This window comes from Schistocerca cancellata, chromosome 2 (assembly GCF_023864275.1).
Source record: "Schistocerca cancellata isolate TAMUIC-IGC-003103 chromosome 2, iqSchCanc2.1, whole genome shotgun sequence".
Classification (NCBI taxonomy): domain Eukaryota; kingdom Metazoa; phylum Arthropoda; class Insecta; order Orthoptera; family Acrididae; genus Schistocerca; species Schistocerca cancellata.
Genome location: NC_064627.1, coordinates 164,082,299 through 164,109,723, shown reverse-complemented (window position 1 = coordinate 164,109,723; position 27,425 = coordinate 164,082,299). Strand labels below are relative to the sequence as shown.

At 39.1% G+C, this 27,425-nt stretch overlaps 1 protein-coding gene across 2 annotated transcripts in view; it reads left to right on the top strand.

Annotated features, from left to right (window-relative positions):
- The window catches only part of LOC126161452 (calpain-5-like), a 323,178-nt gene that overhangs the window by 101,639 nt on the left and 194,114 nt on the right, over positions 1–27,425 (top strand). For both annotated transcript variants that reach the window (XM_049917273.1, XM_049917272.1), the window contains exons 3-5: positions 1,353–1,484; positions 14,501–14,709; positions 27,222–27,414. In XM_049917273.1, coding sequence (XP_049773230.1) covers positions 1,353–1,484; positions 14,501–14,709; positions 27,222–27,414 — 534 coding nt within the window. The remainder of the gene's footprint in view (positions 1–1,352; positions 1,485–14,500; positions 14,710–27,221; positions 27,415–27,425) is intronic.

The following is a 27,425-nucleotide window of genomic DNA, read 5'->3' as shown; positions in this document are numbered from 1 at the left end:
CTCCATTATGACAGCTGCCACCCATTCCACATCAAACGGTCCCTTCCCTACAGCCCTAGGTCTTCGTGGCAAACGAATCTGCTCCAGTCCGGAATCCTTGAACCATTACACCAACAACCTGAAAACAGCTTTTGCATCCCGTAACTACCCTCCCGACCTGGTACAGAAGCAAATAACCAGAGCCACTTCCTCATCTCCTCAAACCCGGAACCTTCCACAGAAGAACCCCAAAAGTGCCCCACTTGTGACAGGATACTTTCCGGGACTGGATCAGACTCTGAATGTGGCTCTCCAGCAGGGCTATGACTTCCTCAAATCCTGCCCTGAAATGAGATCCATCCTTCATGAAATCCTCCCCACTCCATCAAGAGTGTCTTTCCGCCGTCCACCTAACCTTCGTAACCTTCCCACCACCACCTACTCCAGTCCTGTAACCCGGAAGGTGTACACGATCAAAGGCAGAGCCACGTGTGAAAGCACCCACGTGATTTACCAACTGACCTGCCTACACTGTGAAGCTTTCTATGTGGGAATGACCAGCAACAAACTGTCCATTTGCATGAATGGACACAGGCAGACAGTGTTTGTTGGTAATGAGGATCACCCTGTGGCTAAACATTCCTTGGTGCACGGCCAGCCCATCTTGGCACAGTGTTACACCGTCTGGGTTATCTGGATACTCCCCACTAACGCCAACCTGTCAGAACTCCGGAGATGGGAACTTGCCCTTCTCGTTATCCGCCAGGCCTCAACCTCTGCTAATTTCATGTTGCCGCCACTCATACCTCACCTGTCTTTCAACAACATCTTTGCCTCTTTACTTCCGCCTCGACTGACATCTCTGCCCAAACTCTTTGTCTTTACAAATATCTGCTTGTCTCTGTGTATGTGCGGATGGATATGTGTGTGTGTGCGAGTGTATACCTGTCCTTTTTTCCCCCTGAGGTCAGTCTTTCCGCTCCCGGGATTGGATTGACTCCTTACCCTCTCCCTTAAAACCCACATCCTTTCGTCTTTCCCTCTCCTTCCCTCTTTCCTGATGAAGCAACTGTTTGTTGTGAAAGCCCGAATTTTGTGTGTATGTTTGTGTTTGTTTGTGTGTCTATCGACCTGCCAGCGCTTTTGTTTGGTAAGTCTCAAAATCTTTGTTTTTAGATAAATTCAGTGTATCATCTTTACAATGAGTAACTTTCTACCTTTTCCTTATATTGTTGATATTCTAACCTGGTTTCCATTGTTGGAAATAAACTGAAGTTAGATGTGGATTCAGTGCTCAAAAAACAGTTTGAATATTTTGTTATCTGAAATTTTGCTTTTTCTCTAAACTAGTTATTTTATTATTGTTGTTTTAGGAATTATGTGATCAGCCTTGCCTGTTCAGTGAAAATGTGCTGCCAGAAGATGTGCTTAAAGGACAACTAAGCAGCAGATGGTTTGTGTCAGCTTGTGCTGTTTTAGCTGGAGTCGGAGAGTTACGTAACAAGGTAAGTTGCTGTAGATGTAGGGATGAGGCACCAATTTTTTGAGCTCTCCATTAATTGTAGGTATATAAAGTAGATATTTGCTGTGTGAATAAGAAAAATGGGAAAGAAGAGGGTGGTACTCAAGCAGAAATTTGTTGAAAAGAGATACACAAGAAAGTTATACAGATTTTAAATTTCCATTTATGTATCATATGGTAATTTTTGTACCTTAACATTGCACCAGGACAGCTATGGCTGCTTCTTATTTGCATGTTCCTCAAGACACCATTGTTAAGTAGACTCATTTTGTTGTGTGATTTTTGATGCACTGTACTTTTGGAATATGTGTGTATTAATGTGTAGAAATCACATTACACACGAAACTCGCAGGAACTCGCCCTGAATTTATCACAAGTTGACATATATATAGACTGCTCCTTGGAGACAATGCAAGCTATCTTAAGTCCATATTTCAAAGCAAATCCCAGTCATTGCCTTATTAGTGTTCCACCTATTACAAAGTAAATTCCAAAATGTGACACAGTAGCCTAACTGATAGTAAACATGCCATGTACTCTACAGATAGCATTAGAAGTGAGTGAAACTGGCCATGGGCTGGCTTATATACCTGATTCTGGTGTAATCTCATCAGAGAGCACTCATGATGATAAGCACACTCATGGGTACAGGTACCCTAGCAGTCAACAGTAATATTGTGCCTGCTACTTGGTTTCCATAGTGACAGCAGGTGGTGCCACTACAACCCTCCCCCTCCCCACTTCCCAGCAGCATCTGCCAAGGAAGAAAAACATAGGTGGTTGATAATCTGGAGGAGCTATCTCCCCACCCCCACCCCCCCCCCCCTTCCTCCTTCAATGCATGGTGTCTGCTGTGATGTTAAGTCTTCCCAAATCCCTTCTTGTCTCTTCCAACCATACTGAGGACTTTTTTAATTTCAAAATGTAACTGACAAATTTTCTTGGTTATCTTTTTGCCATTTATTCTGAGTATGAGTGTAAAACTTTAATCTCTTCTTCCTTTTGTGTCTGTGATTGTTTCTTTATTTCCTTATAAATCTTCATATCTCCTCTTTGTCCAGTTGTTATCTTGGTTCTTTTGTGGTTAAAAAATTTGTCTTAGTGTTTTCATTGATTTTTGTAATTCATTTTAGGTGCAATTTTGTGAAGTGTTTCTTTCATTCTCTTTGCTTCTGTTTTGTTCTCACAAATTATATCAATACCATCATCAAAAGCAAGAAATTTCAGCTAAATCCTCCTATTCTGTGTCACAGGTGGATTCCTTCAATATTTTTCTCATGTACTTGTGTATCCCACTCTCTCATGGCTTCTATGATACCAAACTGAAGAAAATTGTTGAGAGTCCATTCCCCTGCAGAAATTCTTTGTTAATTCTGAAGTACTGAAAAACTCCTTCTAGGAATTTAAATTTTGAAATTATGTCTGTGAGTATCTGTTAGACTAATTATTCTCTGATATACACATCACTCCCCTCCATTTTGATCTGATGCAGCAACAGTAGTTCAATGTTAAAACATTTGAAACCAATCTCTGTTGCAAATGTTTTTGTGAATATTTAAAAGCCATTGATGGCTTTTAAATATGACTAATGCAGTCTGCACTTCTCAAGGCAAGTGAATCACGTACTCCTCAGCTTTAGCTTAGCTACCCTATTCATTGATGCTAGATAGGATTACGAATAAACTGGATCGTTGTTACTTATTACAGATAATCTGAAGATGTGCTAATCACGTGAAACATGTCATTATTAATAAAACATTTACAGCAATTACTGTTTTCTAATTTTGGACAGTTGTCTTGTGGTTCTGTCAATATCTGCTTCTTCTAATGTTAGGAACACTGTCTGTCTGCCTGTGGAATCATAGGCTTTTTTGAAGCTGTTGAAGGTAATTGTGTTAAGATTCTGTATTGTTCTGATCCTGAGGATTGTTTTGAAATTAAAAATTTGCTCTTGACATGGCCCACTTTCCTTGAACGCCACTTGGAACTTACCAGTTGTGCATTCTTCTTTGTCTTATTCAGTAGTGCTTTGGATGATATAATTTTGTAAGTTACTGGAAGTAAAGATATACCTCAGTAATCGTGTGTGTCCCATTTCCCTTCTTATGTAGTGGATGGATTATAGCTCATTTCTCATCATCCATTATCTGTAACAACCTCATAAATGGTTTCAGCTGCCTGTTTCCCTCCTAGTTACCACATCTCAGCTAATATCCTGTCTTCCCCTGGGACTCTGCTCTTTTTTTTCTGCTTGCCAGTATACTGTTCAACTTAATGCAGTCACGATGGTTCTGGAGATAGGTGTTTCTTTTGGGACTGTCTGAAAATTAATTGTTGTGTTGGTTCCTCACAGTTTAGAAGATTCTTGAGGTATTTTGCTAGTAGCTCACAGTTAGCTTTGTTGTTGGTAATCAGTTTGCTTCTGGAATCTTTGAAGTGAAGACTCATTGGTTTGTACTGTGTTATGTCTTTTTTGAAGACTTTGTAGAAGTCCTTAATGCTGTTCTGTCTGAAGTTTGTATCTAATTTCTCAATCATTTTTGTCGTATTTCCATTTCTTTCATCTAGTAATTTTTGGTGTCCTTTTTCTGACACTGAAAATTATTACAAGAAAGAAATGATCTCAGTGAATGTGCTCCAGTCTCTCTCCTGTTTGTGAGAGTTCCATTTTTTCCAAGCTGTTAATCCACGTTCAGTTGCTTCATCACATTTCTTGTTCCACTGTGTGTTTTCTACCTACGGGTGGCTGTTCTGTTTCTCTCACCATTTCTGTAATTTCTTCTCTGATCTCATCTCAGTTCTTATATCATTTGTACAAAGCTTTTTAACAAATTTATTCCTGTTTTCTGACAAAAGTGTTATGTCAGTTCTCAGAACTTTTTTAATTTTGGGTTTGGGTCATTTAGGTTGAAATTTGGCTTTGATTTCTCTTAAAATGTGGTCTGAGTCAACATCTAGTTTTCTTCTGATCCATACATTCATGATTTCTCCATGGCTTTGTTTGGCTATTGCCATTTGATCCAGTTGATATGAGCCAAAATGTATATTATGAGAAGACCATTTCTTCTTCCTCCTTGATAATTTTCTGACAGAGGTTGGCATTAGTTTTAAGTCGAATTGTCTTCAGAAGATGATGAGCCCTTCTCCATTCTTATTGGTGTGTTTGTGTGCAGGAAACTTTCCTGCCTTTTCCTTGTACCTGTGACAGAAATCCCCTATGAGTAGTTTATGTGGTACTTTGGTATTTTTGAGTCTCATTTTCAAGTGTTTTCTTAGATTATTTGACTTATTTTGGATTTTTTTTCTGTTGTCATTTTTACTAGATGTGTGGACATTTATCAACAGTATTTACATATCTCGTGAACTAGTTTTCATCTTATGTGGCTGTTGTGAGGTAAGAAAGATTATAAGAAGCTGGTTAACAAGAGTAATTACTGCCACACTTGCAATGTCATCTGCATATGCAGACATGTGAGTGTATTTCATCTTTGTAATTCTAGTTTCTGTACTACACTGTTTATCGTTAGGTGAAAGACTATTGTGACATGGTTATCACCCTGTTTAAAATCAGATGTATTTGTTATTTTCTTATGTAGCTTTATGTTCATTTTAGTATCCTTGATTATTGGTTCATAAGTATTACGAAAAGCTAATTTTTTCAGTGTATTATACAAGCCTTGTCAGTTCACAGTATCATTTTCCTGCTTATAGTAAACAATTAAGAACTGTATGTTGATAGGATAATATATGCTAGACCATGTATGCAATAAATGTGATATGCCATACCATAATTGTAAGGAATGTGTTGAACACCTGGTCCATGAGTAGACAAGTAACCTGCAATCATGTAGAGGAAGCAAGAGTCTAAGCTGGACGACAATGACGTGAGTGTTCAGAGGGCTTGCCTGATAATTGTTGATTTTTGGGTCTATATTATTAATTAGCTAACCCCCACCCCCACCCCCCACCCTGTCCATGAATCACAGACTTCTTTCAGAGTCTTCTCTTCTCTCAGTTCCTTTTATTTTTGGTCAGCTCCACTGTGTAAAATAAATTACATTAAATATTTTGTGTGACTGTTCTTGTTAAAACTGTCCTCAGGTGGTGTAACTTGGTATGTAGACTCTCTGTTGGGTCATTTTCGTTTTTCCTGACCTTATCCGCGTAATCCTGCATCTTTGCAGGGTCGGCATGTCAATCTGGATTTGGCAATGTTAGGGGCAATGTGTGGCTGGATGCGCTTCTGGCCAACAACAACAACAACAACCTCCCTCCCTCCCTCCCTCCCTCCCTCCCTCCCTCCCTCCCTCCCTCCCTCTGCCCCCTCTATCCGGGACAGAATTAGTGCACCCTCATCTCATGTGAAAGTGTTCGAATGGTTTTGAAATGTCTGTGAATTTTATAACTGAGGTGGGATGTCCAATAATTCTTTCGCACTTTAAATGAGGTTAACAATATTATCTATAAATCTTATCATTGATATTCTTTGACCCTGCATTTTAGTCCCTCTCCCAAAACTCTCTTATTTCCATTATTGTCTTTCTTATGTGAGGTTGAAGAGCAGGAAAGAAAGAGTGCATCCATGTCTTCCACTCTTATCAATTGTTGCACTTCTCTCTTAGTCTTCTATTCTTATTCTCCCCTCTAGGTTCTTATAGATATTGTATATCACTTGCCTTTCCCTATAACTTATACCTATTCACTTTCTCCAAGTCAGTAAATCCAATGAAGGTGTCTCAGTTTTTTTAAAGTTTGGTTCCACAATCAAGCAGAACATTTAGTGGCTCTCTGTTACTGTAATCTTTTCGAAAGCCAAACTGATAGTCATATACCAAATTCTAAATTGTCCTTTCGATTCTTATGTATATTACAATAGTCAGAAACTTGGATACATGAGATGCTCAGCTGACTGTGTGGTAGTCTTTGCATTTGCATTTGCATTTGCCCTTGCCCTTTCAACTTTAGAAATTGAGTGAATAATACTATCCCCAAAGTCCGATGGATCGAGTCCAGTCTCATGGATATTACACACTAACTTGAACAGTCATTTGGTTGCCAATTCTCCCAATGATTTTAGAAGTTCCAAAGGCTTATTATCTGTTTCTTCTGCCATGGTTTTTTTCCCCCCAAGTCATAAAAGCTCTATGTGACTCTGATACTGGATCCCCTATTTCTCCCAGATTGATATCTATTGCTTCTTCTATCATGTCAGCAGATAGTCCCCCCCCCCCCCCCCCCTCCTCTCTCCCCTCCTTCACAGAGGCACTCAGTGTACTATTTCCACCTATTTGGCCACTACTCTGCATTTAACAGAAGAATTACTTTTGCACTCATAATAGTGGCACTTTAGCTTTTAATTGCAAAAATAGTTATTCTGACTTTCCTATATGCTGAATCTTTTTTCATTTCTTCAAGTTTTTCTGCCACTGTTTGCTTTAGCTTCCCAGTAATTCCTCTTTGTTTCATTCCTGAGTGATTTATATTGCTGTAGTCCTTTCATTTTCCAAATACTTTAGTATTTCCTTCTGTTGTCAATCAGTCTAAGTATTTCTTCTGTTACCCAAGGTTTCTTCACAGTTACTTCTTTGTGCCTATATCTTATGACTGCACTTTTTAAAGATGTCTTTCCTTGTCAACATAACTGTGTTTTGTACTTAAAAACAAAGATGATGTGACTTACCAAATGAAAGTGCTGGCAGGTCGACAGACACACAAACGAACACAAACATACACACAAAATTCAAGCTTTCGCAACAAACTGTTGCCTCATCAGGAAAGAGGGAAGGAGAGGGAAAGACGAAAGGATGTGGGTTTTAAGGGAGAGGGTAAGGAGTCATTCCAGTCCCGGGAGCGGAAAGACTTACCTTAGGGGGAAAAAAGGACGGGTATACACTTGCACACACACACATATCCATCCACACATACACAGACACAAGCAGACATTTAAATATGTCTGCTTGTGTCTGTGTATGTGTGGATGGATATGTGTGTGTGTGCAAGTGTATACCCGTCCTTTTTTCCCCCTAAGGTAAGTCTTTCCGCTCCCGGGACTGGAATGACTCCTTACCCTCTCCCTTAAAACCCACATCCTTTCGTCTTTCCCTCTCCTTCCCTCTTTCCTGATGAGGCAACAGTTTGTTGCGAAAGCTTGAATTTTGTGTGTATGTTTGTGTTCGTTTGTGTGTCTGTCGACCTGCCAGCACTTTCATTTGGTAAGTCACATCATCTTTGTTTTTAAGTATATTTTTCCTTCGTGGAATGTTTCCTTCTATTATAACTGTGTTTTGTGGTAGTCAGAAAACTTCAAATGCACCCCATTATTCATCATTATTTCAGTGTCCACTTCTTATCACACTGAATATTCTTAATTATTCTCTTGATCTTCTGGCTACATTTCAACATTATTAAATTGTGATCTGAGTCTATATCTACTGTAGGATATGCCTTACAGTGCAATATCTGACTGTGGAATCTCTAACTCACCAAGATGTATTCTAGCTGCTTTGTTTTGTGTCACCAGTCTTGTTCCAAGAATACCACCTCATCTTATGATTCTTGAACAGTGTGTTAGCTTTATTAGCTGAAATTTGTTTCGAAACTCAGACTCTTTCTTTTCTCTCATTGATACAGGTACTACAGAGTCCATATTCTTGCATAGTTGTCTTCTGTTCCTTCCACTACTACAGCATTCCAATCCCTCATGATTATTAGATCTTCATCTCACTTTTTATACTGAGTAACCCATCCACTATCCTCATATGCCCTCTCTGCTTCTTCATCTTCTGCTTACAGTAACAACATATGTACCTGAACTATTCATGTCCGCATTGATGTGCTATTGATTCTGATGAGAATAATCCTATCACTGAACTGTGCACAGTAACACACTCTTTGCTATACTTTCCTATTAATAATTTATCCTGCTCCCATTATAACATTTTCTGCTGTTACTGATATTTCTCTATAGTAATCTGATCAGAAATCATTAACTTCTTTCTTTTTCACTTCAATGAGTCCTACTAAACCTACATTGAGCCTTTGCATTTTGTTTTTCAGACTTTCTATCTTACCTGCCACATTCAAACTTCTGACGTTCCATGCTCTGACTCATAGAATGTTACTGATTTGCAGGCATTTCAGTTTTTTTCTCATGGTCGCTGAAGTGGCCCACACAGAGCGTGGTACACAAGAACTTCCTCTTTAATAGACAAGAAGAACAAAACATTTGTTTAGTAACCACATAAAATAATATTTATCAGATCCGAAGCACTTCAGTTATAAACAAGAAAAGTCACAACCAATTCAGCTCTGTGTGAGCACTTAAAAAGTTTAGTCAAGGAAAGTAACTGTTTGTGATAGCTGACAAATCTACTGACTCTAACTGATAAAAAGTCTGTGTCCAGAAGGAAACACAGTTATGGGTGGCTGTCCAACAACACAACACAGTGACAGGCCATGGCCAACTTGCATAGTAGCCTAGACATGGATAACTGGTGGCTTGAGGTAGTCTTTGTTTGGGGGCATTCCTAGACTGATGAGCAGACCAAGTACTGGACACTAACTGTGCAACATCGTACGTATTGTGCCGGTGAAAGCACCTGTTGTGGGCTATTTGCAATCATATGGCAGCACGGAAGTAAATATGCCTATGTTAGTTGCACCTTCTTGGGGTGACGAGGCTGCCTCCTGTCAGAGAGTTGAACGCCACTGGTAACTGCGTAGCTTCCTGAGTTAGCCTTGACAACACACTGTGGTTGTTTTCTTACAATGCTCACATAGTTTTGACTCTTGTTACCTTGGCTTCTGAAAGCTTGTGTATCTGCTACTCGTGGTGCTGTCCTGCTATTTTTATTGCAGCAGTCAAGTTTACTTTCACATTCACCTGCAAAAGATCTGAATAGGAGACTAATCCAAATTTTTTGCCAATAAAGATTATTATGACACTTCTTCAGTCACATATTATGTGACTTTAACGCAGTGGTTTCCATTACCTTCTGCACCCTCATACTATTGATTGTTGCTGATTATTCCACCTTTAGAGGCAGTTTCCCACCATAAGGGCAACAGGGTACTCTGAATCTTTCCCCACTCTTTCACCCTTCTTGGCAACACTATTGCCAGGATGAGAGTTACCCCTTATATCAAGTGTGTTTGGCCACCATTTCTGATAAATTTTATACAAAAATTTAAGCAGTGGCTGGGATAAAAACTGGGTTCAGAACATTGGGGTTGGATGTCCAAAACTGCCACCTCAGATCTGTTATCCTTTTTTTTTTTTATTAAAAATCTTTATTTACATTAAGCAAGGAATTAATGAATTAAAATTTGGTGAGGGGTGTGGGAGGGGGAATACTGGTGTACATTTTGCATCCACAAGAACATTACAAAAACGTAAGTTGATTTTAACTACTTCTCGCAGAGTCTTTCCTCTGTTTTATCCTGAAATATGAATTTCATGTGTGTTACAGGAAACATATGATATTTATGTTAATGAAATGATTGATTCAGTCAAAACTGTTCCAGGTGAAAGTGATTTGCCCATTTTTTGTTAATTAAACTGAATGCATGATAAAATTAGATGTGAAATGTTAAACGTCTTCGTCTTCACTTGAATAAGGAAAAGGAATAAATCCAAAGTTTCACCAAACAATCTATTGCACTCTCATGTGGTGTTTCAAAACAGTCTACATTTTAAATCTATTTTCTTTGTGAGTTTACATGATTTTCCCAACTGCCTTGTTCAATCAGGAGTGTGTGCTATTGACTTGAATCCAAAAATGTGGTGATTTGTTAACTAACAGTTATTGCTTGAAAAAAGCACCAACTGACAAACCGATTTCTGTGCCACAAAGAATAACAGTAATTCATTTTCCTAGCCTTGCTGGCTCTACAAAAGCTCTCTTGTGAGGCTATAAAGAAATAAATACTGCACTTTTAGAAACTTTAGAGTACAAAGAAGAGCAAGAGAAAATCATGTTTTATTGTTTTAAGTCAATGACAGAAATTGAGTTGTACACAGAATTTAGGCCTGATATCTTGGGAGACGTAAACAAAACTAGAAAAACTCCAGAATCCTAAATTGGGTGTGAATCTAATCTTATGAACATTAACATCCCTAACAGGCTTGATAGAAATGACAAGGGATAGTCTTGAAGACTGTGAGGTGAGAGCTACTGAGATAGCTGACTGCACTGAGTATGAAAATGAAATATACTGAAGTGATCTGAGGCAAGCAAAGTAGTTGTTTCACAAACAAAGTAGTTGTTTCACAAGCAAAGTAGCTGCTGCCTGTTTTGTGTTTCTCAACATGTATACTCTTACCATGAAGAGAAAATTGCAGCAGCTCAAAACTTTGATGGAACATTATAATAATCACTTACCAGGCGACTACACAGTAATCAATTATTTTTTTATATTTATGGTATGTGAAGTTCATAGCTCAAATATCAGTATTATGAAGCATTTTGATTCAGCTATCAAAACTTCATGAGAAAATTGCCTTTTAAGTTTTACGAATAGCTTTGATTCACTAAAATTAGGAAATTTTTATGGTGGGCCACCTGGCTGTACAGTAGAATGCTTGCTTGAGATGGCAGCCCTGGTTCAATTTCCAGCTGAGACAGAATGTTTAAACTAAGATGCATGTTCTATGAGCATTTCCATGAAGCATAGAATACATAAGAATGGAAAAAAATCTGTAGTGCTCGAGATTGGTAATCACTCAGTCAAGTCCAATTACTGTCATTATTTCTTTCATTTTTCTCCATTCAGTTTGAATACTACATTGTTTAAATATAAAGTTCATCAAGTAGGTACTCATTAACACACACCTAATTATAACTTTTTATATATGCATGTCTCCTTATTTGTAGTTACATTCCACACTCAAAATTCCAGTCTTAGTTGTAAATATAAATTCGTAATTTGCAGTCTTTTGTAAAAGAAATAGTTAAATAACAATTATTTAATTTTAAGAAAATTACAAATTAAATGTTGGGCAAAAATGAAATATCAAGCACTCTTTATTTGGACTGTGCCCATTAAATCATACCACAGATGCGATCTCACATGAACCAGAGTGATAAGTGTCATAAAAACAAAGGGTACAATAATTTTCATGTCATCGAGCACACCATATATATGCCACATTTGTATCATGTGTCCACTCAGTTCACATACAATTTTCATAAAAATGATAATTAGATGTATGTTAATCATCAGAAAATATGTGATGAATTTTATATTTAAATAATGGAAGTATTTTAATAGAAAAAGGAAAAAAGGAAAAAAAAAGAAAAAACTGAAACGAGAGTCAAACCTATGTTAAGTGCTACTGACTTCTTTTTCATCTGTATGTATTTCATAAGTGTATGTATAAAAAATCCACTCACCAATTGATGGCAGGAGAACACACACATAAAAGGTATTAAAGTTTTCATGCTTTTGGAGCCAGTATCTCCTTCTTCTAGCAGAGCAGCAGAAGGGTTGAAGGTGAAGGAAGATGGGTGAGGGAAAAGGACTGGTGAGATTTAGGAAAAGGGGTGGAGTTCAGAAAAGTCATGCAGAACCCCAGGACAGGGGAGACTTACCGGACGCGATGAGAAGGAAAGACTGATAGTTAGGGACTGCACCACATGAGATCTAAAAACCTGAAATCTTAAGGTGGAAGGTAGGGTAATATGCAATAAAGAGATTTCTGCCAAAACATCATGTGCAAGTTAATAAGAGTGAAAAAATTTCATTGTGCTGGGGGGAGGGGGGGGGGTGTGCGAAAAATAGACAGGGGATGGGAGTGAAAAGTAGACAGATCAGAAAACGAAAGATGTAGAAAACTAAAAAGGAGTGAAGAAAGGAACAGTTACTGTGAAGAAATGCTTATACTGAAGAATTTAATGTAAATTAATGCCAGGTGGGTGGTGAGAATTGTGGACATCTTGTAGCGCCAGTTCCAACCTGCAGAGTTCTGAGAAACTGGTGACTGGGGGAGGAGAATCAAGATGGCATGTGTGGTGAAACTGTCACTAAGGTCATAACTGTCATGTTGTAGATTATGCCCTCAGCGGGGTAGTATGTGTTGCCAGTATTAAGTCTCTGCCTATGCCAATTCATCCTAACTGATAACTTGGTGGTGGTCATGCCGATGTAAAAGGGCGAACAGTGTTTGCATAACTTCTGGTTGGTTTTTGTATGTGTGTTCTCTTTCCACCACTTGGTGAGTAGATTTTTTATCTATCCATTTACATTATATCTTCAAAAATTGATTATTTTCTTTGATTTGTGTGTATTTTGTGCTTCATGGAAATGCTCGTAGAAGATATCCTCCATTAAAAAAGTAGTGATCAGAAAAGGTCAGAGATTGTTTTCCTAATGTCAAGGTCATTCTCAGAAAGTACTCATCACTTATGGTCAGAAGCAGCCATGGAGAAAGATCATTTTCAAATTTGAAGTTGATCAGAAACAGGCTTTGAATGTCCACATTAGAAAACAGGCTTACACTTGGACTGCACTCGGTACTAAAAGTAACTAAATCGTCAATTTGTAGCTTTAATTAATATTAAGGGTAGATGCAAATCCATTATCCAGTATGATTTATATAAAACTTTCATTTTAACACTGGTGTTGTCTTTCATTTTAACACTGTTTGGGGAGGGGGGAATATTATATACGAATTAAATGTAAGTAAAATTTAGTTGATTGCTACATTTAATTTCATATATTGCACTTGCCTACCAAACATGTTTGCTAATAGTTACAGTATCCTCTTCCTCCTGTTTTTAAATCAAAATAATGGCATTTGCATAAATCATAAATCAAACTTTTTTAAATATAATTGTTCATAGCAAAGCTAATAACGCGTGCTGAATTTGTGAATTATTTCAATTTTTGTCATTTTTCAAACTCATCAGTACATTAAATCATGTATTGTGTAGTAAAATTTTATACAATTGAATAATAAAACATAAATGGTGCATTAAGCCTTGTATTTCAAAAAATGCTATAAAAAATTCAGGTGTAGCATGCACTACATTTTCATCTTAGGAATCTATAGATTCTAAAGACTGTTCTGACACACACTATAAATGTACTACCAAGACTACCTTAAGAAGCTCTGCTACCATCGAACATTCCCTTCAAAATTTTTCATGAAGTCAATCATATTTGAATGACTGCAGTCTTTGTAAGTAATGTAATGAAAACACTGAGTCTAGATCACAACTAATATTTATTTACTCTGGTAACTGGTTTCAGTCAAATGTGACCATTTTCAAACCACTAACATCATGATGAAGTGTAGAGGTGGTACACAGAATTGGTGTGCATACCAAAAGGCACTAGTCAATAACTGCAACTGATTAAATCAATTGACATTAATCCAGTATGGTTAATTAAACAAAGCCATTCTCTATTTTATTGTGATCATTGGCCATTCTGGACGTGTGCTTATTCTCTTATGATCTTGATGTCAAGAAGTTGTTAAACCTTAAACCTCCTCTCCTCGACTTTCATTTGTGGCAGTTGACTTCAAGTAAGAGGACTAGATGGTGCTTGTACAAAAGCAAGTTGTGGATGAAGCAGGATCACATTATCAAGGCTAATTGGGCACCTTTCATCTCCAAAGTAGTCAATCAGTATGGGAGAATGGAGCAAGCAGCAGCAGGCTATTACAAACATATGTCACCATTGATATCTATGATAGTTTCAGCGAAGAATATGATGGTAGTAGCTTGATGGCGCATTGCTGAAGTATTTTGTCAGCGATGTGAATAGTGAATTGTCTTCTTTTGATTGTGATAATCCCATTCAAAGCTTTCTTCTTGATCTTTGTAACTAACAGACTGGATAGGAGAATGCCAACCTGTACACCAATATCATTTAGAAGCCATTTCCTGCTAAATTTTTACATTGTTTGTACTTCAGTTAATATGTTTGTTCTGTAAAAGTACCAGATTACAATCTAAAATAACTGAAGCACTTTATCTAACATCATTGTTCTCTTAGGTTGTTCCAGATTACTCAAAACAAGAATGGAACCCAAACAAAACAGATGAATATGCAGGAATATTTCACTTTCAGTTTTGGAGGTTTGGTGAATGGGTAGATGTTGTTGTAGATGATCTTCTTCCAACTGTGAATGGTACTTTATTATTCACTCATTCAACAAAGGAGAATGAATTCTGGATTCCACTTATGGAAAAAGCATATGCAAAGTAAGTGCATGTTAGTTCTGTCACTTCATGATTTTCTTTAAATATTTTCTTTGTAAAGTATTGAGAAAACTGTTATATTGAAAAATTTGGAGGATAAAATTCAGAGAATCTACACTGTTTGAAAGTAGAAAGCTCAGAAGGGGAAATTGTGTAAACTGTCATTAGTTATGCCAGAAGGCATTCTTCTAAAGTACACAATGCACACACACATTCACACAAGTGTATAAGTTGTGCTTGTGTAAATGTGTTTCTATTGTCTGCATCACAAGAGGGCCTTTTGGCTGAAAGCTCACGTTTAGCTGTCTTTTTTTTGCGCCTGCCCGTGACTCGACATCTCCTGTGTATGGTGAGTAGCAATCTATCCTTTTCATAATAGTGTCGCTATATAATATAGTCATATAAGACAACAAAAATAGCAGAACAAATTGTTGTGTTTGTTTCAGTGTTGTTCTTTAAGTTGCTTCTCTAACCACCATGCAGACTAGAAATGTAGTTACATAAAAAATGTGATAAAATTATATTTAATTCATTTTCTAAAATATGATTGGGTGCACATTTTAAAGAATTCTTCCCAGAGCACTGGGCAGTATAAAGTTGATTTACAGTAGGAGCTAAACAACAAGCCACAAAGCATGGTGGCTGGTATTGTCAGAATTCTCTTAATAAAAAGTTTCCTGTATTCAAAATTCTGAACTTTATATTTAGATTGAAGTAAATCAATGCATATGTGTAAGTTTCATACAGAATGTGTAAATCAAGTTTAATGACTACTTTATTAGGAATTGGAGTACTTAGGAACTATTGATGAGGTGAAGCACATAAGAGGTCTTGTTGTAGTCTCATTGAATATAGGTCTCAACTTTATGTAATGACCACTGCTGAGGAGGCAGCACAGCAATAACGCACTGGACTCACATTCAGGACAGCAGTGGTTCAGAGCTTCATCCAACCAACCACATTTGTTGTCATTGGTTATCCTAAATTGTCTAACACATTGTAGATCAAGTCAAAGCATAGCTCGGGCCACGTAGCTGTGTTCAAAAGACCACACCCGTGTATAGCTTGGACCGCAATTTTCTCGAAGCATGAGCCACATATTGTTTGGAAACTGGACTCATTTCATATAAGAAAAATCTGTGGATGTCTCACTGTCTGTCCCTTGACAGGTGCTGCCTTCTGTTGTCAATTTCGAGAGTTATTTAGAAGGAAATATTAGTGGACATAACAGCTAATGTCACAATTGGGTGAGCCAATATGTGATCGCACTGACATAATTTCGTGCATGTCCTTGTTAGGTTTATAACAATATTATGAAAAGGAAAGTTGCTACTCCCCGTATAGTAGAGATGATGAGTCGCAGATAGGCACAACAGAAAGACTGTTCCAAATAAAGCTTTCGGCCCATAAGGCCTTTGTCAAAAATAACTGACACAGAGAGAGAGAGAGAGAGAGAGAGAGAGAGAGAGAGAGAGAGAGAGAGAGAGAGAGAGAGAGAGACACATACACATAAGCAAACGCAACTCCACACACACATGACAGCAGTCTAAGGCAACTGTAGCCACACTGCGAGCGGCAACACCAGTGCATGATGGAAGTGGTGGCTGGGTAGGGGTAAGGAGGAGGCTGGGGTGGGGAGGAGGAGAAGGGATAGTAGGGTAGGGGTGATGGACAGTGCAGTGCTGCTAGGGAGCATGCAGGGATGAAGTGGAGAGGGTGGGGCAGCTGTGTGCAGACAGGAGGTTAGACGGAGGACAGGGGCAAGGTGGGGAGATGCGGTAGTGGAAGCTGGATGGGTGAAGACAGTGACTTGTGAAGGTTGAGGCCAGGACAGTTACAGGAATCTGGGATATATTGCAGGGGAAGTTCCCACCTATGCAGTTCAGAAAAGCTGGTGTTGGTGGAAAGAATCCATATGGCGTGTTCTGTGAAGCAGTCATTGAAATGAAGGATATCATGTTTGGCAGCGTGCTCGGCAACCAGGTGATCCATTTGTTTCTTGGTCACAGTATGTTGGTGGCCATTCATGTGGACAGACATCTTGTTAGTTGTCATGCTCGCATAGAATGCAGCACAGTGGTTGCAGCTTAGCTTATAGATCACACGACTGGTTTCACAGGTAGCCCTGCCTTTGATGGTATAGGTCATGTTTGTGATCGGACTGGATGGGAGGATGTATGGGACAGGACTTGCATCTAGATCTATTAGAGGGGTATGAGCCATGAGGTAAGGGATTGGGAGCAGGGGTTGTGTAGGGATGCACGAGTACATTGTGTAGGTTCAGTGGATGGTGGTATACCACAGTGGGAAGGGTGGGAAGGATAGTGGGCAGGACATTTCTCATTTCAGGGCATGATGAGAAGTAGTTGAAACTCTGGCAGAGAATGTAATTGAGTTGCTCCCATCCTTGGTGGTACTGAGTTGTGAGGGGGAACACTCCTCTGTGGTCAGATAAGGGGACTTTGAGAGGTGGTGAGAGGCTGGAAAAATGAAGCACAGGAGATTTGTTTTTGTACAAGGTTGGGAGGATAATTACAGTCTGTGAAGGCTTCAGTGAGACCCTTGGTATATTTTGAGAGAGATCAGTCATCACTGCAGATGCAACAACCAGGGGTGGCTAGGCTATGTGGAAGGTACTTTTTGGTATGGAACAGGTGGCAGCTGTCAGAGTGGAGGTATTGCTGATGGCTAATAGGTCTGATATGGATGGAGGCACTGATGTAGCCATCTTTGAGGTGGAGGTAAACATCTAGGAAGGTGGCTTGTTGAGTTGAGAAACACCAGCTGAAGCAAGTGGGGGAGAAGTAGTTGAGGCTCTGGAGGAATGTGGAAAGGTTGTCCTCACCATCGATCCAGATTGCAAAGATGTCATAAATGAATTTGAACCACTGCCGGATTTCTGGAGTGGGGTCACTGTTTCAAGGTTTGTATGTGGATGTATCTGATGGCTGGCAGAGTCCTTCTGCCAGGTAATCCTTGTGGTTCAAAACAACAGTGGTGGAGCCTTTGTCAGCAGGTAGGATTATAAGGTCAGGATCAGGACTGCGATGCTTTCTGTGGATGTAAGGTTAGTTTGGTTCTCCAGTCACTCCTCAAATCCTTAGGCTCATCCCAGAACCTCTCCCCAGAGTCCATCTCTTTGCTCACCCCTACCACTCCCTGCACTCCTATCTCTTACATGCTTCCTAAAGTTCATAAACCCAACCACCCAAGATGCCCCATTGTGGCCGGTTACTATGCCCCCACTGAGAGAATTTCTGCTCTCTTAGACGAACACCTTCAGCCTATTACCTGGAACCTACCCTCCTACGTAAAAGATAACAATCATTTCCTCCACTGATTCTCCACAGTTCCTGTCCCTTTACCACACAGTGCCCTGCTCATCACTGTCAATGCCATCTCCATTTACACTAACATGCCTAATGCCTGTGGCCCTACCATCTTTCCCAATGCCCAATGGATTCTAAACCAAAACCTCCTTCCTAGTTGCCATGACCAACTATATCATCACCCACAATTACTTCTTTGAAGGCATTACCTACAAACAAATCCAGGGTACGGCTATGGGCACCTACATGGCAGCATCCACACCAACCTATTCATGAGCCATCTAGAGGAATCCTTCCTATACACCCAGAATCCTAAAACCCTCACCTGCTTAAAATTCATTGATGACATCTTTGTGATCTGGATCAAGGGTGAGGACACTATCCACATTCTTCCAGAACGTCAACTACTTCTCCCTCATTTCTTCACCTAGTGCTGCTCAACCCAACAAGCCACCTTCCTAGATGTTGACCTCCACCTCAGAGATGGCTACATCAGTACCTCCTTCCATATCAAACCTACTAACCACCAGCAATACTTCCACTTTGACAGCTGCCACCTGTTACATACCAAAATGTCCCTTACATACATGCTAGCCACCTGTGGTTGCCGCATCTGCAGTGATGAGCAGTCTCTCTCGAAATATACCGAGGGTCTCGCTGAAGCCTTCACAGACTGTAATTATCCTCCCAACCTTGTACAAACACAAATTTCCTGTGCCTTATCTTTCCAGTCCCCCACCATGTGCCAAAGTCCCACCGTCCGGCCACAGAGGAGCATTCCTCTCATAACTCAGTACCACCCTGGACTAGAGCAACTCAATTACGTTTTCCACAAAAGTTTCGACTACCTCTCATCGTCCCTTGAAATGAGAAATGTCCTGCCCACTATCATTCTCACTCCTACCACAGTGGTATTCCACTGTCCGCCAATCTTGCACAATATACTTATACATTCCTACACAACCCTTGCTCCCAACCCCTTACCTCATGGCTCATATGCCTCTAGTAGACCTAGACACAAGTCCTGTCCCATATAGCCTCTCACCACCACAGACTCCAATCCAATCATGAACATCACCTATCCCATCAAAGGCAGGGCTATCTGTGAAACCAGTCATGTGATCTGCAAGCTAAGCCTCAATGACTGTGCTGCATTCTATGTGAGCATGAAAAACAACAAGCTGTCTGTCCACATGAATGGCAACCTACAAACTGTGGCCAAGAAACAAGTGGATCACCTGGTTCTGAGCACGCTGCCAAACATGACATCCTTCATTTCAATGACTGCTTCACAGCCTGTGCCATATGGATCCTTCCCACCAACACCAGCTTTTCTGAATTGCACAGGTGGGAACTTTCCCTGCAATATATCCTACATTCCCGTAACCCTCCTGGTCTCAACCTTTGCTAGTCATTTTCCTCACCCATCCAGCCTCCCTGTTCCCATTCCAGCACTATACAGTCCTCATTCCACCATTGCACCCAGTCTTTTTGCTTCTCTCCTTTTCCACTACCCTCTCTCGATCTCTCACCTGTCTTCTGTCTAACCTCCTGACTGCACATTGCTGCCCTACACTCTCCACATCGTCCCTGCTTGCTGCCTAGCAGCACTGCACTGTCTGCCACCCCTACCTTACTATTCCTCTTGGGTAGTCCCTACCTGGAAATCTGAATGGTGTGCTATTTCATCTTTGGAATATTTTACCCACAAGGATATCATCATCATTAAACTAGAAATTAGAGCGGTATGTTCTCAAGAAGTCTAATAGCTGTTGGTTCCCTTGTTTTCATCTGTTTGCAGTATCAAAGTATCAGTGCCACATTTGTTGATGTGACTAGGTCTGATCAGCCAAACATCCAGACTTGCTCTTGCAACTAATGAAAAGGCAGTTGCCTCTCTACAGGGATTGGATGTTAGTTTGATCTCTAGAGATACCCCCGCAATGTGTTTGCACCTATGCTATGACTATCTGTATCATTGAGGCACATAAGCCATCCTACATGGCAAGATTCATGATTCATGGAGGGATTTCACTGTAACCATATGATTCTGGAAGAAGGCAAGCTAATCTTGGAACTTCAAGCAGGCATGGTAGTTGCAAAGGAAGAAGTATCATAATTCCAATTTGCAGTTTGCAGCGGTACCTTTAGGACTATATTGAGATTATATTTCAAGCCTTATTACGTCAGTGAAAAGATCCATGCAATCTACAGTTCTGATCTAGAGACTTGTTTGATACTGCTCTCCATGCTATTTTATACTGTGCAAGCTTCTTCATCTCCAAGTAACTACTACAACCTACATCCTTCTGATCTGCTTAGTGTATTCATCTCTTGGGCTCCCTGTATGATTTTTACCATCCACGCTACCCTCCAATACTAAACTGATAATCCTTTGATGTCTCAGTGTGTATCCTACCAATTGATCCTTTCTTCTAGTCAAGTTGTGCCACAAATTCCTCTTCTCTCCTATTCTATTCAGTACCTTCTCATTAGTTACTTGAGCTACCCATCTAATTTTTAGCATTCTTCTGTAGCACTACATTTCGGAAGCTTCTACTCTCTTCATGTCTAAACTACTTATCATCAATGTTTCACATCCATACATGGCTACACTCCATACAAATACTTTCAGAAAAGACTTTCGGACACTTAAATTTATATTTGATGTTCACAAATTTCTCTTCTTCAGAAACGCTTTCTTTGCCATAGGTAGTCTACATTTTATATCCTCTCTACTTAGACCATCATCAGTTATTTTGCTCCCCAAATAACAAAACTCATTTACTACTTTAAGTGTCTCATTTCCTTATCTAATTCCCTCAGGATCATCAGATTTAATTTGACTACATTCCATTATCCTCATTTTGCTTTTGTTGGTGTTCATATTATATCCTCCTTTCAAGCCATTGACCATTCTGTTCAACTGCTCTTCCAGCTCCTTTGCTGTCCCTGACAAAATTACAATGCCATCGGCAAACCTCAAAGTTTTATTTCTTCTCCCTGGATTTTAATTCCTACTCCAAATTTTTCTTTTGTTTCCTTTACTGCTTGCTCAGTATACAGATTGAATAACATTGGGAATAGGCTACAACCCTGTCTCCCTCTCTTCTCAATGAGTGCTTACCTTTCATACCCCTCGACTCTTACAACTACCATCTGGTTTCTGTATAATTTGTAAATATATATATATTTTTTTTTTTTTTTTTTTGCTACCTGTATTTTACTCCTGCCACCTTCAAAATTTGAAAGAGAGTATTGAAATCAACATTGTCAAAAGCTTTTTCTAAGTGTATAAATGCTAGAAACATAGATTTTCCTTTACTTAATCTATCTTCTAAGATAAATCATAGGGTCAGTATTGCCTTACATGTTCCAACATTTCTGCTGCATCCAAACTGATCTTCCTGTAGTTTTTCCATTCGTCTGTAAAGAATTCGTGTTGGTATTTTGAAGCCGTGACTTATTAAACTGATAATTTGGTAATTTTCACACCTGTCAATGCCTGCTTTCTTTGGGGTTAGAATTATTATATTCTTCTTAAAGTCTGTGGATATTTCACCTATGTCATACATCTTGCTCACCAGGTGGTAGTTTTAACAGGGTTGGCTCTCCCATCAGTAGTTCTAATGGAATGTTGTCTACTCCTGGGGCCTTGTTTTGACTTAGTTCTATCAGTGCTCTGTCAAACTCTTCATGCAGTATCATATCTCCCATTTCATCTTTATCTATGTCCTCTCCCATTTCCATAATATTACCCTCAAGTACATAACCCTTGTATAGACCCTATATATACTCCTTCCACCTTTCTGCTTTCCCTTCCTTGCTTAGAACTGTTTTTCCAACTGAGCTCTTAATATTCATATGAGTGGTTCTCTTTTCTCCAAAGATCTCTCTAATTTTTCTGTAGCCATTATCTATCTTACCCCTAGTGATATATGCCTTTACATCCTTACATTTGTCCTCTAGCAATCCCTGCTTAGCCATTTTGCACTTCCTGTCAATCTCATTTTTGAGACGTTTGTATTCCTTTTTGCCTGCTTCATTAAGTGCATTTTTATATTTTCTCCTTTCATCAATTAAATTCACTATCTCCTCTGTTACCCAAGGGTTTTTACTATCCCTCTTTCTTTTACCTATTGGATCCTCTGCTGTGTCATCTCTCATAGCTACCCATTCTTGTTCTACTGTATTTCTTTCTCCCATTCTTGTCAATTGTTCCCTAATGCTCTCTCTGAAACTCTCTACAACCTCTGGTTCTCTCAGTTTATCCAGATCCCATCTCCTTAAATTCCTAACTTTTTGCAGTTTCTTCAGTTTTAATCTACAGTTCATAAACAGTAAATTGCAGTCCCAGTCCACATCTGCTCCTGAAAATACCTTAAGATTTAAAACCTGCTTCCTAAATCTCTTATTATATAGTCACTCTGAAAACTTCCAGTGTCTCCAGGTCTCTTCAACATATACAGCCTTCTTTCATGATCCTTGAACTAAGTGTTAGCGATGATTAAGTTATGCTCTGTGCAAAGTTCTACCAGGCAGCTTACTCTTTCGTTCCTTACCTCCAGTCCATATTCAACCTCTACTTTTTCTTCTCTTCCTTTCCTACTACTAAATTCCAATACCCCATGACTTTTAAATTTTCATCTCCCTTCACTATCTGAATAATTTCTTTTGTCTCATCGTACATTTGTTTGACCTCTTCATCGTCTCATCTGCATAGCTAGTTGGCATAAAACTTGTACTCCTGTGGTAGGCAAGGGCTTTGTGTCTATCTTGGCTACAATAATGCTTTCAGCTTGTAGCATTTTATCCACATTACTTTATTCATTATTAAACCTACTCCTGCATTACCCCTACTTGATTTTGTATTTATAACCCTGTATTCACCTGACCAGAAGTATTGTTCCTCCTGCCACCAAACTTCATTAATTCCCACTATATTTAACTTTAACCTATCCATTTCCCTTTTTAAATTTTCTAACCTACCTGCCTGATTAAAGGATCTGACATTCCACGCTGTGATCTGTAGAACGTCAATTTTTGTCTCCTGATAATGATGTCCTCCTGAGTAGTCCCCACCCGGAGATCTGAATGGGGGACTATTTGATCTCCAGAATATTTTATCCAAGAGGACACCATCATCTTTTACCCATACAGTAAAGCTGCATGCCCTCGGGAAAAATTATGGCTGTAGTTTCCGCTTGCTTTTAGCTGTTTGCAGTACCAACATAGCAAGGCCATTTTGGGTAATGTTACAAGGCCAGATAAGTCAATCAGCTGGACTGTTGCGCCTGCAACTACTGAAAAGGCTGCTGCCCCTCCTCAGGAACCACACTTTTGTCTCTCCTCTCAACAGATACCTCTCCGTCGGGGTTGCACCTATGGTATGGCTCTCTGTATCGCTGAGACATGCAAGCAGCCTCACCAACAGCAGTTCTGGCAAATAAAGTCTAGACTTCTGATAGATAAAGTCTAGATATCTGCAGTAGCTTCAGTGCTTCGGAGAATGTGGCCAGAAGCATTCAGGCAACCCAGTAAATTGAGTCTGACAGCACAGAGTATAAGCTGCAAACTAAAGCTAAAAAGGAAGGGTTTATAAGATGAAGCAGCTCTTATTGCTGGGTAATAGTAATGGGAGAGGAACACCAGAAGTGGTACATAACGAAATGGGTAATTATTACAAAGTAGCGTGTAATTTGAAGCAAACTGCAGGGTCAGCAAAGTAATGTTTCATTTAGGCTCTGTGAGGAAACATCTTTACAAAGACAGCCATGTAATTATGTTCAAGAAATTGGGCAACAGTATAGATCCTCAACCTTTAGTTATACAGTTGAGAATGGCATCAGGCACATAAGTGAGAATATTCTCCACAAATGCAAATATAGAATCAGTCTTTGTGTGTTATGACATTCCTTGGGTGAAACATAAAGTAGAATGTGTTAGTAAAGAGCTTGATAAGCTACTGAGGAGAGATGGACTTTATTAACACATTGTTGTGGCCGATGCATACCATCCCATCCCATCCCACCCAGTCTTGTTTCATGTGGTGGGGTGTCCTTGTGAATTCATCTGGTAATAGATTAACTGCACAATTAATTTCCAGCAGTATTCAGCCTATCCCAATATTTTCCTATGGTTTTATTAGGACTTTTTTTTTTAGGGAAAATTCATCTGAAAGATAGAGTTTTCCAGTAAATATACAATAAAACCGCTTACACTTTCCAGCAGACTGACCCAAAAACTGTGAACGGCAGGAATGTGTAAAATACGGGAAATCATAGGAAACACAACATGCAAAATGAATAAACTACTGGTTTTGTCATTCTCTTTATATTGTTCAAAATATGAAATTAAAACAATTTAAATTGTGGTTATTTAAAAAAAACTGAAATAATTAAATGTTTTTGTTTCTTTCTAACAGTACTTAGGTCTACTGTTTCTCCACAGTATACAAAGCATCAGTCATAAAGGCAGTGACAAAGTGGTGACACAAAAAGACATGTGCATGTTTCGGTTGTCGTTCCAGTTGTGTCAAAAAAAGTTGGTGGGTGAAAAAGAGGGCAGAAATTGTCATCATGGTATGGAACAGCGTGAGGAGGAATGTTTACATCTGATATCATGTTGTACCAGCTAAGATTGCACGCCTAGTATGGATTAGAGTATTTCATACAGAAGTAATGACAATTCATGAAAGCCAATTATAAAGACAGCCATCTTCAAAAGTGGGTATTTATTTGTATAAATTACGGTGAAATTAAATTAATGTTCTAATACAACACAATGAGCAGAAGGAAGGTTGCTACTAGTCACTATCATCAGATCATGATTATCATTATGGCAGTGACTTAGCATACTTTCCCATCCTTTGAAACACTGAAAATCTATAATACAAGTAGCTGTGACCCAACCACTGACAAAAAAACTCTTGCTTACCACGCTAATGCTACATTACATAATCAATAATTCTGTGTACAATCTAAGTTTTCTGCTTTGTTCCCAGGTTGACTTTGAGCAGGAATATATTGCTCTTTTTGCAGAAATCTGTATAAAAGTCAGTGTTAAAGGCCATGATACCACCAAAAAAAAACTTAAGATGTGAGAAGGGTTGTAACAGAATTGTTAATGATGGAAAGCATTGTATTGAGAGAATAGTACTTCTGTTGAGACCACAACAATGACTGTAAAAAGAGGAAAAACATAAAATGTGGGAACATAAAAACAGGGTTTTACTGTAGTTATATTTAGAAAAGTGAAATAATGCCTTCAAAACAAATCCATGTACCTGAAAGAATGCTTTTGCATCAGACCATAAGATGCTTGACAAATAAAAATGAAGAACTTTTAAGATGAGGAACGGTAGCTGAAAGGCCCAAGGTAAGGTCAACAAATGTTTTGCACCTGTCAGATGTCAGTGGAAATCATTGCAATGAAAGCATACATCAAAATGGATACAAGGTTAATATATTGTTGTAAAACCAGCAAAAGTATACGAGAAATGGTTAGATATAAAAAAACCTGTTATTTTCTGTGATTTTGCATAACCTTTTGCTTGTGTAAAACACATTCTACATGGGAATCTCCCATTTTATGATATTAGTGGCATTCCTCTTACATGGATGGAATCTTACCTTCATAATTGATGGTCACATTGATGTACTGCAGTAAAATTAAATGGAGAATTGGAGAATATAAGATACGGGATCCTGCAAGATTTGGTACTGGACTGGTCAAAAAGTGTGACGTTTGATAATGGCACAAGCACCCAAATCAAGGATCAAAATTTGACTCTCCTGAGAGACAGACAGAGAGAGAGAGAGAGAGAGAGAGAGAGAGAGACTGACCTTTTGTATTGATATAAAATATGCCTAAAAGAAAATGTTCTGACTGATTCACTAACTAGTCACTGCCCAGCTCAAATAACTAAGGACAGAAACTGGAAATTTGGAGTGGGTGTTAATCGTATGCAGTAGGCATAGTTTAAGAAGGGATTTTTAAAAATTCCACCCCTAAGGGAGTGACACAGGTGATAAATTGTTTTATGAAAATATTTCATTATATTATGAAAAGGAAAAGGAAAGTTGCTACTCACCACATAACAGAGAAGGAGCGTCACTGTCGTCAACCATCCATCCCAACCCATTCCCATTGCAGCACCACACAGCTGTCATCCCAACATTACACTCAGTCTTTTTACTTTTCTCCTTTTCCACTACTTCCCCTGCCCCCCCCCCTCCCCCCTCCCATGCCCCCTGCCCTCTGTCTAACCTGCAGCACTTCACTCTCTGCCATCCTCACCATACCATCCCTAACTCCTCCCCACCCCACCTCGTCCGTACCCCCACCCAGTCGCCACTCCCATCAGGAACTGGCGATGCTGCTCGCAGTGTGGTTTCAGTTTCCTGAGACTGCAGTTTTGTGTGATGTGTGTGTGTGTGTGTGTGTGTGTGTGTGTGTGTGTATTGTTGACGAAGGCCTTAATGGCTGAAAGGTTGACGAAGGCCTTAATGGCTGAAAGGTTTATTTGTGACAGTCTTTTTGTTGTGCCTATCTGCGACTGAGCATCTCCGCTATATGGTGGGTAGCAGTTTTGCTTTTCATAATATTGTTACATTACATCCTTGATTTTCCATTTTTTGATTTCATTATATTAGACTTTTTAAAGATAAATCTATGGAAATTGATGGTATACTGTTCGGTTAGGTGTACATAAAGAACTGTTTGTTAGGGGATGAAATTTTCTGTGAAAATATCACCACCAGAACTCGACAGGCAGGATTAACAAAAACCTCCAACTCAGCTGCTGATCAGTTGTTGGTCAGAAATATGTTCAAAAAAAGACCATGCTTCTATGGCCTTAATTAGCATGAAAAGTTTAGAAGGTGTTGCAATTTGTGGACAAAATCAATGTTTAACTGTCCCAGCTTCATCAGAAGTTCATAAAAAAGAAGTGATTCTTTACTATACTAACTTTTCATTCAGCCTAATACAGGAATATGTTTATAAAATTATTTTTGTTTTAATTACTACACAAATCCAAGCAAAGCAGTAGGCACCAAGCTAGTTTATAATAATGTTAACATCTTTATACTTAATTGTTTAGCTATTACTTATTATTTTTATATATTAACCCTTCCAATATAAAGGAGAGACAAAAATACCAGTAATATGAATAACTTATTACAGGCTACATGGCTCATACGATGGTCTTCATGGGGGACATATGGCTGATGCCCTAGTGGATTTCACAGGGGGTGTATCAGAAATTATAGACATGAGAGCAAATGAGTATGCTGACAGTCATGATAAACGTTCATCACTATTTGATATACTTTCTGCTGAAATGAGAAATCATTCCTTGGTGTGTGCTGCATGTACAGTAAGTGCAGA